Source organism: Anabrus simplex, chromosome 3 (genome assembly GCF_040414725.1).
Source record: "Anabrus simplex isolate iqAnaSimp1 chromosome 3, ASM4041472v1, whole genome shotgun sequence".
NCBI lineage: Eukaryota > Metazoa > Arthropoda > Insecta > Orthoptera > Tettigoniidae > Anabrus > Anabrus simplex.
In genome coordinates this window covers 148,364,688-148,382,988 of record NC_090267.1, presented here as the reverse complement: position 1 = coordinate 148,382,988, position 18,301 = coordinate 148,364,688, and the positions used below count along the sequence as shown (strand labels likewise).

The 18,301-nt window shown below is 40.3% G+C and overlaps 1 protein-coding gene across 4 annotated transcripts in view; it reads right to left on the bottom strand.

Moving 5' to 3' along the window:
- The window catches only part of LOC136866098 (pre-mRNA cleavage complex 2 protein Pcf11), a 444,626-nt gene that overhangs the window by 286,931 nt on the left and 139,394 nt on the right, over positions 1-18,301 (bottom strand). For all 4 annotated transcript variants that reach the window (XM_067142769.2, XM_067142771.2, XM_067142770.2 and 1 more), the window contains one exon: positions 9,120-9,296. In XM_067142769.2, coding sequence (XP_066998870.2) covers positions 9,120-9,296 — 177 coding nt within the window. The remainder of the gene's footprint in view (positions 1-9,119; positions 9,297-18,301) is intronic.

Genomic DNA, 18,301 nt, shown 5'->3' with positions numbered 1-18,301 from the left:
GAAAGTGATTTTGAGTCGGGTAAATGGAGAAGATTCTTTGCCACGATTTTCCAAAACTACGTTGTATCGCTTCTTACATGATATAGTCTTCTGTTATTTAAGACGGGGTAATAAAGCAGCTTTCACTGAAACCGATGAAATTATTAATTGGAGGCACAGATATCTCAGGGAGATAAAACGTTTGAGGGCACAAAATAAAGCTATAATTTACACAGATGAATCGTGGGTAAATATTGGGCAGACAGTGACAAAAGAATGGAAGGATACGACAGTGAAAAGTGCACGGCAGGCCGCCACTGAAGGGGTGAGTTCGGGACTTAGGCCACCGAAAAGCCGAGGACCGTGATTTGCCTTAGTCCATGCAGGTAATGAACATGGTTTTGTTCCAAATGCTGAACTAACATTTTTATGCCATAAAAACATAAGACAATTGGGCAAATTACGTGAATGAAGTAAAGAAAAATGAAAGAGATTTGTGGAAAGCAGACGAATTACAGGACGATGTTGACGAAGAGTTTTTAATAAGACTTTCTTCATCGTCCGGGTCATCCTCAAATTCATCTCCCGAAACCAGTTCATCCAAAGCGGGAACATCAGGCCTTGCAGAAAGGATAGAAGGTGTACGTCCAATGTCAGAAAGCAACGCCAGTGATTAAGGTATGTGTATTTATTTTACTATCCTACAAATATTAATTTATGAATGAACTTAAAATTTAAAAACGAAAAATATGAAACAGTGACGCCCTGTTTGAGCCACACTCGAGCGTGATCTTCACGAGTCGATTTCGCAACAGCGCGCTCCATCTACGCTGTACTGCGATTTAAGGTTGGAACGCTCTATAGATGAAAGGTAAGGCAAGTATGGAACATAAATAGCTTGCTTTTCTAGGTCCACTTCCCGAGCCTGATTAAGGTCTCTTTCAAAGCAAATGGTGGGATCTAAGACCATTGCTTTAATGTCCTCTCTGTTGATGGCTACGATGTCCGCCATCCGATTAGAGTCATCGGTAGAGATGCAGTGAACCTCCTCGTGCACCTCTCATCCACGCTGTCCCAAATTACAATGGCTGAGGATGCTCGAAACAGAGCGAAACATGTCCTTTTTAATGTAGTGTTGTAGCAATATGAATTTCTAACACAAAATCAACTGTATTGAAAAGATGGAATAGAAAAATAAAAAATAAAATTTTGTATGCGAATTATATTTTATTTTCCCTGGGATAATTTTTTGGAATAATAGGCCACATAAGTTATAACATCCATATCAGAATAACTCTTCCCTATCATCAGAGGGCTGTCACATACAATAACCAGGAGGGAATTTAATATATTAAATGCCAAATAAGCACACACACACAATAGTGATACTACAATGAAGGTTGTGTGTGAGGGTTTTTCTGCAGATACTCATGGCGCTAATTCAGGTAAGTTTTCAGCAGCTATGAGATGGGAAAAGGCAAGGACTGGAAAGGAAGAGCTACTGCCATAACAGCCCTAGTATTTGCTGGTTTAAAAATGGGGAAACTATAGAAAATTATCCTAAGGGCCACCAATAGTGCGTTTCAAACCTGCACTCTCCAGAATGCAAGCTACGTCTGCATGGGCCATACAACTCGTTCAGTAACACAATACTTCCCTTTGTTGATGCTACTTAGATTTCACTCACAGTACCAACACTATAATCAAAGCTACACTTCCTCGTTTGGTGGTGTGTCACTTTACTCCTCTTGACAATTATTATGAGAAATAATTTCCACTGAAAATTATATTCTTATGTGTAGGCTCATGTTTAGAATTATTTGTGTTACCTGTTATGCATAGGAAGACAACAGTTGACTAACAATAGGGAACATGCATGATCCGGGGTTTTAATTAAAAATATGCTAATCTGATTCAAAATTGTGATCGGAATGTACAAATAATAACTCCAAACATGATAAAAATCTAAATTAAAGTACGAAAATGTCACGTGACGCAAGTACGTGATCTCATTGGTCTGACATCATACAGGTTGACTGAATTAGCAGACGAAATAACACATGGTGTGCTGTGAGAAGCAGGATACACTTTGCATATTTCTACTTTATGTTAGTGTCTGATATAGTTAAAATTCGAGGTCTATACATTCCATAATAATCTGAGTGGTATATTTTAGACTTAAAAGGAATCCTGCGCAGACAGTGAGGCAGAAAACTTATAAATGGTGTATAGTTCCGATGTTCAATAGCACATCGCATACCATCCCAAACAAATTGTTTATAAATGTTCCAAAGACGCTAAAACTAGGGAAAAATGGAAATTGGCGAGCCGGAGAAATGCTGGGGATATATCGGAAAAGTCTACAGTTTATTTTTTGAAGATCATTTTAATGTAAGTTGAATTTGTTTAAATTTTCAATCACTTTTCCATGTCAGCTGTTCTAGTGGTAAAACTTTAAATTTTAATGTATGATGCATTATTTAAATGCTTCAATTACATCTTGGAATATGAAAGTAATACACAGTGCATTAATTAATGCTGATTATTAAAGTATTCTCCAAACCTAACCTATGTTTTGGGTGATCCATGTCAAGATAATAAATTAAAGGGGTTATGAACCATTTTGATAATTCTACCAATTTATCTTGGCATGCGACAGTTATTTATGTCTTTATTGAAGAGCTTACATTTGTAAAGAAATTTAGCCTATAGCTAAATACTCTATAACAACTTATAAAAAAAATAGGCGTGTACATCATGAAAGAAAATAACGTGAATTTAACAAAGCTCAATTATAATAATTATCATAATATTAATGAAATAAATAACATTATTGCACACAGATGAAAACAGTGATGTTGGTGTTTAAAATATTATCCACTTAGCCTAAGTTTTAGGTTATACAAGCCAAGTCAATAAACCGAAGGGCAAAAATACCGGGCAAGTTGGCCGTGACTAAAATGTCACCAAGAGACTTTTCTTGGGTGATATGCTCAGCTTGTTAAAAGCTAAATGTAATTAATGTTATTGGCTTTATGTCCCGCTAACTACTTCTACGGTTTTCGGAGACGCTAATGTGCAGGAATTTAGTCCTGCAGGAGTTCTTTCACGTGCCAGTAAATCTACCGACAGGAGGCTGACGTATTTGAACACCTTCAACTATCACCGGACTGAACCAGGATCAAACCTGCCAAGTTGGAGCCAGAAGGCCAGCATCTCAACCGTCTGAACCACTCAGCCCGACTTGTGAAAACTAGATGAAGTCATATTTATCTTTATCATGTTTGACTGTTTCCCTCCACCAAGATATTTAATGTTTCTCTTTCATGGGCCCCGGAAGTGGGTAGGCCAGTTGCCCCAACCATAAATACATATCCGGAAGTGGGTAGGCCAGTTGCCCCAACCATAAATACATATATTTTTCAAGAATGATGGATTATAGACCTATAGTACTATGATCTTTCTTTCTTTCTTTCTTTCTTTCTTTCTTTCTTTCTTTCTTTCTTAATCAGTTTATCCTTCAGGGTTGGTTTTTCCCCTCGGACTCAGCGAAGGATTTCACCTCTACCTCTTCAAGGGCAGTGTCCTGGAGCGTGAGACTTTGGGTATGGTGACACAACTGGTGAGGAGGGCCATTACCTCACCCAGGCGGCCTCACCTGCTATGCTCAACAGGGGCCTTGTTGGAGGATGGGAAGATCGGAAGGGATAGAAAAGAAAGAGGGAAGGAAACGACCGTGGCCTTAGGAGCCTGGAGGAGAAGTGGAAAAATACGAAAAACCACTTCAAGGATGGCTAAGGTGGGATTCGAAACCCCTCTACTCAGTTGACCTCCCGAGACTGAGTAGACCCCATTCCAGCCCTCGTACTATTTGTTTTCAACTTTCATGGCAGAGCCGGGAATCCAAACCGGGGCTCAGGGGGTGGCAGCTAATGACAACCACTACACCACAGAGGTGGACTAGTACTATAATGCTACCTATATGTTTATATTAGTCTGAAATCAGATTTCTTACTTTAGTAATTCTGAAAGCCCGAAAATGTAATGTTATTCTTTAATATGGGAATCAGTCTACAAGGAAAAGTTGAAAGTGATGCGATTTCTATCCAGGTTTGTTGTTATCCTAATACGAGTTACAGTACATTGCACGTATATTACAGATGCCACTGTCCAGCTCCATGGCTAAATGGTTAGCGTGCTGGCCTTTGGTCACAGGGGTCCTGGGTTCGATTCCCGGCAGGGTCGGGAATTTTAACCATCATTGGTTAATTTCGCTGACACGGGGGCTGGGTGTACGTGTCGTCTTCATCATCATTTCATCCCCATCACGACGCGCAGGTCACCCACGGGTGTTAAATCAGAAGACCTGCACCTGGAGAGCCGAACATGTCCTCGGACACTCCTGGCACTAAAAGCCATACGCCATTTCATTTTCATTTTACAGATGCCACTTACAAACTTGCTTTTTATCCGCGGATTTCTGCGGCCATAAAAGTCACTATTTTTCAAGAATGACGACATCTACACGTGGTAGATTGTCTGACTGTGGTGTTTTGAACCTTTCTTCTGTCATTTTGTAGTTATTCGCGATCACGAATAATAAACAATCGGCTTTTAGTAACGGCTGATGCACAACGGCTGGTAGAGCTGCATGCGGTACTGGATCGTGACGTCACAGCGCGCTGCTTACGTCAGAGCCCGTTTCACTCGCCTTGCAGAAAGGCACTTTTAAATATTTTTTTTAATGGTAGCAAACAAGGCAACTTACCACAATTTAATACGTTTACGTACTATTTCATTGGTGTACATTTCAAAAAAAATATTTTTGAAAATAATGCATGTTCCCTATTGGCGCATGCACTAACAAATTTCATTGGCTCTGATAAGCAGAGAGTTGCATGGAAGATATTTCTATTTTCATTTTCGAACTAATATTTAAATTCTGACGTCTAGCTAAATACAGACTGAACACTGTTTATGCAATTGGCCCATACTATTCAAAACAAACTACTTTAACCCTTTCCACTCATGTGTCGACCTGAGGTCAAAAGCCGTCACTTAGCGTTATAGCTTGTGTCGACCCTGAGTCGACACAATGTTTCACTGCTCGTTGCTAGGTTACCTGGCATTCCAGGGCTCTTGTATTTTGTTTGGTAAGTGCTGGTTCCTTCCGGAAACCGAAATAAACCAAATAGGAATGTCAGTTTCTCTTTGCACGTCAAAATTGTTCCGTTTCCTTGACAATGGAAAGCAGTCGCGATGAAGCAACATGGCGGCGAACAATCTGACCGAAGCTGAGATTCCTGCGTCCATTTTGGCTGATTTTGATGACAGTGACCATGAAAGTGATGATATTTATATCAGCATCACAAGAAATCATGGAGGAGGCGATAATATTATGACTCGTCCCGGTCCCAGTCATACAGTACTGACTTCAAACATACTTTGGAGATTGTGAAGAACAGGTGATGCCAGATTACCCAATTTTCCTCACAGGTTAGTCAGTGGATTAAGTTGTGGCAATAGACCTAAAATAGAATTAGAGTACTGGCAGCAATTTTTTCCTGATCAGTTGCTAACCTTTACTGTCCATGAGACAAATTTGCCAAAATGAATATACAGCAGAATACTCCACTTCAGAAGAGATCAATCTGGTTTTCTTGGAAAGCTGTGACTTTAGAAGAGCTGAAGGTTTATTGGTGCAATTACCAACATGGGGATGAACAGTAAGGCAGAAATGCAGGATTATTTTAATGAAGACTGGTTGGATAAACAGGTGCTCGACAAAGATGTGTTCTCTAGAGACAGATTTCTACTGATATTCTGGAATCTCCATATTTCTTCCCGTGATGCTAATAAGGCAGGCCCACAATCTAAAGGACTGGAAATATAGTGTCATACCTGGACATGAAATTTAGGGAACACTTCATTCCAGGAAAGCGAGTGTTGATGAAAGCACTGTAGGCTTCAAGGGTTGTGTTGTGTTCAAGTGTTAATATAAGCAGAAACCAATAAAGTGAGGACTCCGTATATATGTACTGTCAGACTCGAGTACTGATACATGTGTGTGATTGTGCTTCAATAACCACACAATCACTTGTTAGGCCCAATTTACCCTTCACCTGCAGGATAGTTATTCATTTGGTTAGGAAAGTTTTGCAAGCCATCAACGAAACTGGGTTTCATGTCACATGGACAGGTCCTATACTGTATACTGAGCTTCTGAAACTAATGGTCCATATCACAGGAACTGTAATGGTAAATAAGAGAGGTCTGCCATTACAAGTGGGGAAAAAAGAAAAAAAAAACCTGCAACGAAGATAATGGAACATTATTGCACTCTGAACAGATAACACTTCGTGCTTGGTTTGGAAGGATAAGCAGATTACTGCCATGTTGTCCACTTTCTATGACAATTCCACTCAGCCAATGCAAAGAATAAGGAGTCAAGGTGCCGAGGAAATTATAGAGAAACCTACTCCCATATGTGCTTATAATCAATACATGGGGGTGGGGGGCAGCGTTGATCTTTCTGACCACTATGCTAGCTCATACCCATTCATATGTAAGTTAGTGAAGTGGTGGAGAAAAATGTTTTTCTGGCTTCTGGAGATCACAACAGTGAATGCCTTCCTACTCTTCAAAGAAGGTAACAATGGAATGACTCCATCTGAAGTTCATGAAAAATATGGTAAGCCAACTTGTAGGAAATGTGTGGAATACACAGAAAAGGAGAAGGGGAAGACCCTACTCAACAGGTGAAGAAATGAGCCTGAATGGCTAGCTGCACCTGCTGTACCCCCATCCCGAAGGAAAAACAGGATTACAAGGTTTGCAGTGACGGAAAGTTGTTGGAGGGAGGAGAGAGGCAGTCCACTTCTATAAAACCTGTGAGAAGCAAACAGGGCTCCATCCAGGCATTTGCTTTGAACGCTCTCACACACTCGAGACAAACCGTTAAAAAAGTGGAAAACATTATTTGGTGTCATGTAAATACCATACATTCATTAATTTTGTAGTTTCTTCCTATATATATATTTATTGTTACAACCAGTACTTAATATCAGGTTTTAAAATATGAAGAATGCCGACAGAAATAAATACGAGTTGGGTGAAATCAGGACTTGGAAATAATTCGAGTGGAAAGGGTTAACTCTTCTGGTTGAAAATTTACCTGAATGGAGTGGCAAATTCATTTTTATGAAACGTTCCAAGATTCAAACTGCTAACACTTAAGATGTACTTAAAGATACTGCACTAATTAATACTTAATATCTTTTATTAGAATGGAATTTGAAACGGCAGTGAATGCAATGGCCAAAGGTAAAGTAACTGGAAAAGACTAATACAATGCTTATATGATTAAGGCACCAGGAAGCATTGGACTACAGTGGCTATACAGAGCCCTCAATGTCATATGGAAGAATGAAAGGATTCCTGAAGATTGGCAACAAGGAAGCATTGTACCACTGTTCAAAAAAGGAAATAGGAAGAAATGTGAAAATAATAGAGGCTTAACCCTATTATCACATGGGCTAAAAATAATGGAGAAAGTCATAGACAAAAGACTGAGGGATATAATAGAAACACAGTTAGAGGAAGAACAATATGGCTTTAGACCAAATAGATCAACAATAGACTTGACATTTACAGTCCAAACGATAATGGAAAAACATCCAGGAAGGGACAAGGAAATCATATTCATATTTTTCGATTTGGAAAAAGCTTATGACACACTTAAGAGAAAACATGTATAGGAATGCCTACTGAAAAGGGATGTACCAAAATCATTAATTAACAAGATAAAAATGTTGTATCATGAGAGTAAAAGCAGTGTACAAGTGGGGAATGGTGACTCTGAAACATTTTATACAAAAAAGGTATCAAGCAAAGAAGTGCACTGTTGCCATTATTGTTTATTATATTGATGGATGAAATCATAAAACTTGTAAAACAGAGTACCAGGAGTGATGAAGTGAATGCTTTGGTATTTGCAGATGATACAATGATTTGAGGGAAAGGGAGAAAAGGAAGTACAAAGGAAACTGGACATTTGAAATGAAAATCAGAAGGAGTTTGGAATGGTAATTAGTAGAAAGAAAACTGTAGTCATGCACTGTGGAAAAGAGAAGCCAAGTGAACATAGATGGAGATCGGTTAGAGAACGTAGAACAGTTCACATATCTGGGTAGCATTATTAATGGTCGTAATGAAATTAGTAACAGACTAAGTTAAGGTACAACATTTTATTATCAAGTCAGAGAGCTTTTATGGGATGACAAATTACCCAAGAGAACAAAATTAACATTATATAAACAGTAATTCATACCAATTGTAACATATGTACTAGAAACGCTGGTAACTAACAGGAGACAAGATAGTAAGATCCAAGCAGTAGAAATGAAATTTTTAGAAACATCGGTTAAAAAGATAAGAGATAGAATTCAAAATATTAAAATCAGAGGAGCTAAATATAAAACCGTTAGTACAGAACATACAGAAAGCAAGACAGATTGAACCATCTGTAAAAAGAAATGGGAAAGGAACGAATAGCAAGAAGGGAATTGGAAAGAGAATTTAAGGCAAAGAGACCAGATGGAAAACGAAGAAGAAGGTGGATGGATCAGATTTGGAAGGTCGTTAGAAAAGATGGATTGGATATGGCGGAAATAGTGGAGCAGGTAAAGTGGAAGGACAGAAAGGAGTGGAGGAGGCTTGTCAACCACACCCAGGTGACTGGAGTGGGACACTGATGATGATCTTTTATTAGGATAAAAGCATCTTAAATTCAGCCAAGTTTCATCAGATTCTGGAAACATTTGGTTGTCACTTGTGCTGATTTGACATGGAATGTACCACACATGACAATATTATCAAAATGTGAAATGAAAGTTATATTTTAAAAATTTATGAGGTTAACCTGAAGCATCCACCATCACAAGCTATTACAGAGGGCAAAATGTGCATGTACAGTAATTCGAAATAAACTTTTCACTCAATACCGAGTGAAAGATTTTAATTATTTAACTCTTAAAATTAATAGGTCAATACTGAGCAACATGATTTCTTCTTTTCCTACAATGGATACACCACATAAAGCCAGCAATGTTTGTGTAAAAAAAAAAAAAAAATCAACTTACCGACTTCAGGAACTTTGGATTGAAGTGTATGCTACTAGTAGGCACTGGTGCAGTGATTGGCCATGCAGGATCAATTGAGCTGACACGTACATCCATTGCATAGAGCTTCTTTGCAGGAAACACTTCATTCCAGGTCTGACGAAGCTTGAACATTTGAGCTCGTGTGCGTTCATCAACCTATAAAATGAACTTGAGTTAAACATAAAATTATATAAGAATTACAAGAAAGCTTTAATTACTTTTTTGGTGTCAATAGTCCTTGCACTGGTTTTATGCACTTCTCCAATAAATCTCACCATACTCTAACCTACCTCATTCTTCCAATTAATCTACATCCTACATACTAACCTTCCCACTAAAGAACGCCCAGCCCTCCAGATTCAATCTACCAGTCTCCTGAAGTGAACCAGGCTCACCTCGATTAAATACCTAATATTTAAGTATGTAGCTGCCACTTTACTGAGGAGATACAGTGAATATTATGCTATTGCCTACTTGGCCTGGTTTAATGCAGTTCTCCACACCACCCTATCCTGGGCCATTCACTTCAATGCTTAGTAAATCAAATCCTACATTTTTTCTAATCTGATAGTCTTACTGATCCTTTGGCCTCCCTTGGCCGTTTTTATCCCATACGCCTCCCTTCAAAGCTAAATGCACAATGACTGCATACCTCAGAACGTCTTCTATAATACACGTATCAAAGGCCCCTTTGCAGCAGTTATCGCCCATGTCCAACTCCCATACAGTGTCAAATTACAAATACTTTCAGTAGTCAGCATGGAGTTTAAAAACTAATGTCCGACTTGTTGCCACATTGTGATCCAACTGACGTGCAAATTTATGTTTGTGGTGCATTTTGGATTCATTCTGCACTCGGTTCTCTAAATTTTATCCATTCAACATATCTTTCAAACCTTCTCCTGATTTGGATGACTATCCTCAGCAAGTTCGAGAATTTTCATTTTAATTGCCTCTCTCAAACAGTGGCTCCTTTCCCACATTCCTCCTTGATTTTCTTAATTTTCTGCTCTATATGATCTTAACGGGAGACAGACTACACCCCTAACTCCCTCACAGATTGTTGATTCACTTGCATATCCCTCCACTGCAATCATTGCAGGTTATTTTTCCACAGATTATAAAGGACTTAAAATTTTCTAAAATTTATGTATACCTTATCAAATCTATAAATGCCATAAACACAGTCCTACTCCTACTTATGCGATCTTCTAATATTAAGCATAAGGTAAGGATTGCATTATAGGATATAATATAACAGGTATCTTCCCATGTCTCCCAGGGTCTTCCATCTGTACAGATGTCTTCTGTAAAAAAAAAATTAAAATATATTTCTCAACTCCTGTTGCCTGATTATTCGTAACATACACAATGTGAAAAGCACAATATATTAACCCATCTTTCAAAATAATCGTCCCATTTTTATTTCGGGTCAGTGGTGCACCCAAGCTCATTTTTGGGACTCAGCATGGAGTTTGAAAACAAATGCCCGACTTGTTGCCACATTGTGATCCAACTTAAAATCCCATCAAAAGCCACCAGGATTCAACGGTGGCACATAAATGCCTAAGAAAAAAAAAAAAACACCCGCCACTCCCTCCTACTCATGTCTTTCCTTCAAAAAAAGCTTTCGGGCTGAACATAAGTTTTTTAGCTTTTCGCAGAAGAATTGCTCAACGGATAATGAAGTGAACCGTGGTTTTATCAGTCAAAACCAAAGTGAAAAGACAAAATTTGCTCATTAAGAGTATACTGGAAAGACAACTGGTTTGCAAATGCATTTTTTTTTAAATTCTATGTTAAGGGGGCATCTAAATCTTTGTGCATATACTTCAAGAATTGTTAATTTTGTGGGGAAGAAGGCGCACATAACAGAAGCTATAGAAAAACAACGGCAACACTTTTTGAATTCATTTTATGGCAGGACAAACCATAACTGATATATCTGGAGAAAGATGTTCATTGAAGGTTTTGAAGCTATGAGGTGACAAAGTGTATCACTAAAAGTTTAAAAAATTGGTAGGCGAGATTGCTGGTTCCATCTTCATCTTCCTATATGCTCTGTCCCAACAAAATCCCAGAACAAGGTGTGGCTGTTTAAAGATGAGGGTACTCCTGTGACTGTGCGAAAGTCAAGGTCAGTGAAGAAAAGGATGATTGCAGTATTCTTCACTAAATGGGGCATCCTGACTCGGATTGTGCTAGAATCACAAAGGACAGTTACTGCGAAGTGGTACAGAGAGACTTGTCTGCCTCAGGTCATCCAGGCTCTCAAGCAGCTCCGCCCAAGGTCACGGCTCAACACTCGCCTCTTGCATCACAACAACGCTCCAGGACATCGTGCTAATGTAACAATGGATTTTCTTGCCAGATCAGGGTTGACTGTGCTTGATCACCCTCCATACAGTACTAATCTTGCCCCATGTAACTTCGCACTCTTCCCAGAAGTGAAGATGAAGCTGAAAGGGCGGCGTTTTGCACCCAACGAGGAGCTTCTGGCAGCATGGGATCAAGAATGTGAAAATGTAACCGAAGAAAAGTGGAAGAGTTGGTTCAGTGACTGGTTTCGAGGTATGGAGAAGTGTATTGAGTGTGGTGGAAATTATTTTGAAAAAGTCTAAAGCATTCACTCACATTGCAAAACTTTCCTAGTGCCCTTCGTAAGGTGAATCACCAAACGTTACCACTGTAAATATTTCTTGAACCACAAGCATGGGAATATTTCTTTCACAGGAAAAAGTGACGACAGAAGTATATTGAATTACAGGAACACAAACCCACTGACAATGTAAGGAAGCAGCAAAGGCAATAGAAATTTTAAAATAAATTTAAAATCCCTCCCAATACAATCAGCAAAATATATACAATGAAGAAAAAAAAACAATTAATTGCTTCGGTTTCATCGTCCTAAGGCCATTACTTCCAAAGTTATGTAGAAAGACGGACAGGTCATTTTTCAACCTTTTATGAATTCAACACTCTGGTGTTGCCGTAATTTGACTTAGATTTCGTTCAGACCGTATGACTTTTCTTCACTTAGACTTTATTTACTGTCATTGAAATTTGGATGCCCCAGCCCTAACAGCTTGGCTCCTATTAATTCCCTTAACCTAGGACAGAACGGCCCTTTTTGACCCATATTAGACTCTACAAGAACTTGCCTTGTAATTCCACAACTTCGCTTCGCTTCTATTCTGTTCTGTTTCCTATACATGATGCGGAGTGTTTGCTTCTTCCCCCATTCCACTTCATCCACTACATTCAATTATTTACCCCCTCCCCACTCCACCAACGTGAGTCATGGTTAGAACAAACCCGCCATCCTGCCATTCACAGTAAGGAGCTTGTGAAGCATGCATTATAAAAAGCTTGTTGACCTTTATTTATTAAGCTGTTTGTTGTGTTTATTTACGAATGATTCCTCTAATATGGAGCACAGGTGTTTGAGAGAGGGAGAATCAGTTCAACAGATGACAATTATTCTCCACGGGCCTCTCCGTTAGTTCTTCGTCTGAATCGGAGCTTGAAAGGGATTGAAAGTAATCCAGCTGACTCTCCAGAAATAACTACGGCTGGAAACCTTCAAAACAAGACAAGAAGAGGTAACAATGTTTGACAGTTTCTTCATTGTTATGAACAATGTGTACATACTCTTCATATTTATGCCAACAGGCATGAGAGATTCTGTTTTTATTTTGCAATTAGGAGTTTGAGGTCACTCACAATAACCTCGAGGAGGTCGGGCGGGTCGGAGAGATAATGTTCCAGCCTCTGGAGATGAAGGTCTCGCTACAGAAGCTCCCAGAAGGCAAAATGAAGAGGTTGCCACTACTTCTACGGAAGGTGAAGCTCAAAACACAACTCTCTCTCCTGAACAAGGACGTCATCACCAAGACTTGGGTAAGAAGGATACTCCATATTTGATACCAGGTTCCGTGATCACAGCACCAGATGGCACTGAATGGCGAGTTGTGGGTCCCTATGACACTAATGCTGGCAGGTGATCTCAGCAGAATGTAATGAGGGAGCACTCAGGTCCAGCACTATATGCAAAATGAAATATTGTTGATGGGTGCATCACAAGCTAATGGAAACTCTTAATGGATGAATTTATCCTCAAACACATACAGAAGTGTACGGAACTGGAGGCTGAAAGGCAGCTGCAATGTAAGAACTGGTCTGTGACTATGAACTTAATACATTTCTATGTATATGGTATGCTCGTGGGAGAACTTGTGCGAGAACCTTGGATTTGAGATCACTCTGGTCCAAAAAGTGGGGACTTGAATTAATGAAAATATTGTTCCGGAATGAACTTAAACTGGACGCTCTACAAAAAGGTGGTTAGATACATAAGAGAAGACCTAGAGGAGAGAGGAGAAACGTGGGATGCCCTAGAGAGAAAAGAAGCACACCAGGACTGTAATAAATGGAGGCATATCGTTCTTAAACATCTTACACGGCTCGCTGGAAGGAATTCATGATGATGATGATGATGATGATGATGATGATGATGATGTACAGCGCATGCAAGACATCCGTTATGGGCCAAGTCAATGAATATTAAACTTTCATGACCAAATCGTATTCAAAAGTAGTTAGTGTGACATAAAGCCAATAACATTATTATGTACTGAACACTACCTTATATGGTGAAAGTTATTTAGAACCACAAGACACCCTCTCGAATATACTTTTACTTGATGCTATATCAAGCTCTTAAAACCAAACCCCATGGCACTACAGCCCTTGAAGGGCCTTGGCCTACCAAGCACCCGCTGCTCAGCCCAAAGGCCTGCAGATTGCGAGGTGTCGTGTGGCCAGCACGACGAGTCCTCTCGGCCGTTATTCTTGGCTTTCTTGACTGAGGCCGCTATCTCATTGTCAGATAGCTCTTCAATTCTAATCACGTAGACTGAGTGGACTTCGAACCAGCCCTCAGGACCAGGTAAAAAGCCCTGACCTGGCCAGGAATCGAATCCGGGGCCTCCAGGTAAGAGGCAGGCACGCTACTCCTACACCACGGGGCCGGCTTATACCATGCTCTTGTCTCCTATAAATATTGTTAAAGAGAGTTGGGAGGCAGATTAGGAAAGATCGCTGAAGTACTGAATGCTGAGTGTGGGCAATGTGGAGAAGATCTTCGATTCTCGTCGAGCAGGAAGAAACAAGGAGAGAGATGAGTGAGGCAAGATGTTCCGAGCAGTAATGCCCATTTAAGATCCCGTGGAGGAAACTCATGTCAGCTACCTGCCACATGATGTGCAACAGTGACATTGACCTTAATACCTGCTGTGTAAACAGATTTCTCAGCTTGGGGTTTCTGTTCCTACCAATTGCAGCAAAGAAGGACACTGCTATGTCTAAGTGATTAATATTGGAGGGGGAGACTGTTCTCCAAATCAGAGAGCAGTAGTTCAAGAGAGGTTGAATAATCGTGAGGAAGAAGTGACAAAGAGCATGGGATCAGAGATTTCTGTGAAGAGGGAGAGATTGCCTAGTAATTTCATAGCCTTGGTTGCAAATGTTTCTACGTTGTTCTTGAATGGTTGACGCCCTGGTCCCTGTCGCTTACTCCAGTATCTCTGAAGGTATGTCTACATCATATGCAGACAAACTAGCTCTGGTATCTCTACTCCAGACTTCTTAAGATGTTACCATGCCTTATGCAAAGCAACATCAATCAATCAATCAATCAATCAATCAAAGCTTGATCACCACTACATCTTTCCTCATACACCAATCCGATGATAGGAGATAATTCGGTCCATCCTGTCTGTCCCAAGGCTCGAAAAATATTTGGCAGTTCTATAAAAAATGCTCTATTTTATGACTGGGAGTGTCTGGAAACTGTAGAGAACGGCAGTGCACAATAACATGTATATGCAATTGCAACTACCAAATTGTCAACCCAAAACATGTAACATATTTTTATACAGCTTTGGTCCGTTTGCCTTGGTGACTCTAAATAACTTTGGGGTGATCGCACGGTCCTCGTACCGGCGACTCATCTTTCAAATGCCTGCCTTATCAACCGTCGATGGTAGGTTCTGTGCCTACCATGGTAGTAACGGGTAACGGGGAAACAGGGTTCGATTCCGGAGAAGGGAGACTGAGAAAAGGCTACCACATCCAAGGAAGGCAGCAGGCGCGCAAATTACCCACTCCCGGCACGGGGAGGTAGTGACGAAAAATAACGATACAGGACTCATCCGAGGCCCCGTAATCGGAAAGAGTACACTTTAAATCCTTTAACAAGTATCCATTGGAGGGCAAGTCTGGTGCCAGCAGCCACGGTAATTCCAGCTCCAAACTCGTGAGTCCCTTGTTTCTTTTTTCCTTTTCTATCACTTCAGAAACAGCAACACGGCAATACTTTGCTATTACTAAATCATTTTCCAACTCACTTGAATGATAAATCACAGTTACAACGGCTCTCGTTCGACTGTTAAAATTTACCAGGTCCATTGGATGTTGTAATAACAAAGTTATGCTGTATATATTTCTAAAAGATCTATGAAGAAACTCTCTAAATCATCAACTATGTTGTTAGTGTCATCAGTCCACAGACTGGTTTGAAGCAGCTCTCCATGCCACCCTCTCCTGTACTAACCTTTTCATTTCTACATAACTGCTGCAACCAACATCTGCTCTAATCTGCTTGTCAAATTCATACCTTGGTCTACCCCTACTGTTCTTGCCTCCTACACTTCCCTCAAAAATCAAGTGAACAAGTCCTGGGTGTCTTAAGATGTGTCCTATCATTCTATGTCTTCTTCTTATCAAATTTAGCCACAACGATCTACTCTCAGCAATTTGATTCAGTATCTCTTCAATCATGATTCGATCTATCCATCTTACCTTAGGCATTCTTCTGTAACACCACATTTCAAAAGCGTCCATTCTCTTTTTTCTGAACTAATTATTGTCCACGTTTCACTTCCATACAATGCCACGCTCCAGATGAAAGTCTTCAAAAAAATGTTCCTAATTCATATATAATGTTCGAAGCGAGTGCAAATTCCTTTTCTTAAAACAGGCCTTCCTTGCTTGTGCTAGCCTGCACTTTATGTCCTCCTTACTTTGTTAGTTATTTTACTACCCAAGTAGCAATATTCATCTACTTCCTTTAAGACTTCAATTCCTAATATAATATTTCCTGTATCACCTGACTATGTACGACTGCACTCCATTACTTTTGTTTTGGACTTATTTACTTTCATCTTGTACTCCTTACCCAAGACTCCGTCCATACCATTCAGCAATTTCCCAGCCTCTAGAAAATTATGCCAAAATTTAAACTGCACTGTAATCTGAACAAATTCCCACAATGAAGGTGGTAGCAATGATGGAAAGGACGTGTAAGTCATTGATAAGACCCTAATTACAAAATGGGAGCCTTGTCATCAGAATTACCTGATCTGAGAACTGGAAAGGTCTAAAATAACGTAGTACAATTTTTTCTAGATGTCTTCCGACAAGAATAGTGTTATGAGAATGTTGCAGACTTAGGGCTAGGATGACTTCGGAGTAAGGACACGAGCTGTTCACCTAAGCAGAATGTTCCAAGCTGTCGGTGGAGAGATGGTGTGGTATGACAATTGTAGGTGAATAAGCTTGAATGCAGTATTTAGAATTGGGCCATCCAAACAGCGCTCCCCGAGTGCTAGCGCTCTGGCCGCGCTCTGAGCGCTTTAGAGGAAGGTAGTTTCAGTGGTGGTGGGAGGAGCCTGGCTGGCTGAGACAGCAGTCGATCCATCAGTCGCTAGTCTAGTCCACAGTGACTCTATATGTATATGTCTAGCCCAATGGGCTTTGTTGACAGCGTGTAACTAAATCAGTTTCGCAGTTGCCATGACTGAACATCATACCAAAAAAGAAAAAAAAAAAGGACTGGTGAAGCAGCAGTTTTTAAAGCAGAATGGAAAATTTCATTTTTCTGTACAGCTTATAAAGGGCATGCCAAATTTTAGTGTGCCACTGAGATTTAATGTGTTTAAGAAAACACAATTTGGAACAGAACTACAGTGCCAACCACAGGGATGATTACAGTGATTTTACAGATGCCAGTCGCCAATCAAAGTTGGAAAAATTGAAAGAAAATTTCAAGCACCACTGTTTTGTAAGTATCATAGTTTTAATTTTTAAATGCTTGTTTACAAACGGGAATGAAGAAATGACTGAATTATCTGAAGAACACTAAAATTGTGACTTGCCGTATTTTTGTCTGACAAGAGATTGGTAAGAGCGAGGTTGGTGGACCCATTTCACGAACAAGCTACAAATGTTCGCCGCGAATTGGCAAAGCTGCGAAACCTTTCATGGAAGGGAATGTAATCAAGGAGTGCCTAATGGACGCGGTGGCATGTATTTGTCCTATGGAGCCAGTAGAGAAATTTGACAAAATCTCTTCTTCTCCTCAAACTGTGGCTTGCAGAATGGACGATATGGTTGTTGATATGGAACAGTAATTAATGGAGAAGGCAGCAAATTTTGTATCCTTTTTCATCGCCCTCGACGAGTGAACCGATATTGCGGACACAGCTCAGCACGTTATTTTCATTCGAGGGGTGGATGACGATCTTCCGGTCACCGAGGATTTCCTAAACTTGGTAGCTCTCAAAGACACCACTACCGGTTTCGATATTTTCCAAGCAGGGGAGGGTGTTTCTGAGTCATTGGGACTAAAGTGGGAGTGGTTGACGAGTGTAACGACGGATGGAACACCTGCTTTACGTCGTCTACGCATGGGGTTCCTCAGCTATGTAAAATGAAAAATGGCCGAGAGCGGTAGTACCCTAATGGTGGCGATCCAGTGCTTGATACACCAGAAGGCACTCTATGCAAAAGTCGCCAAGCTCAAAGACGTAATGGGAACAGTTGTGCGAATGGTAAATTTTCTTCGCTCCCATGGACTCACGCACCATCAATTCGAAGAGTAGCGGGCGAGCTGGCCGAGCGGTTAGGGGCACGCAGCTGTGAGCTCGCAATCGGGAGATAGTGGGTTTGAAACCCACTGTCGGCAGCCCTGAAGATGGTTTTCAGTGGTTTCCCATTTTCACACCGGGCAAATGCTGGGGCTGTGCCTTAATACCTTAATTAAGGCCACGGCCGTTTCCTTCCCATTCCTGGGTCTTTCTTGTCCCATCATCGCCATAAGA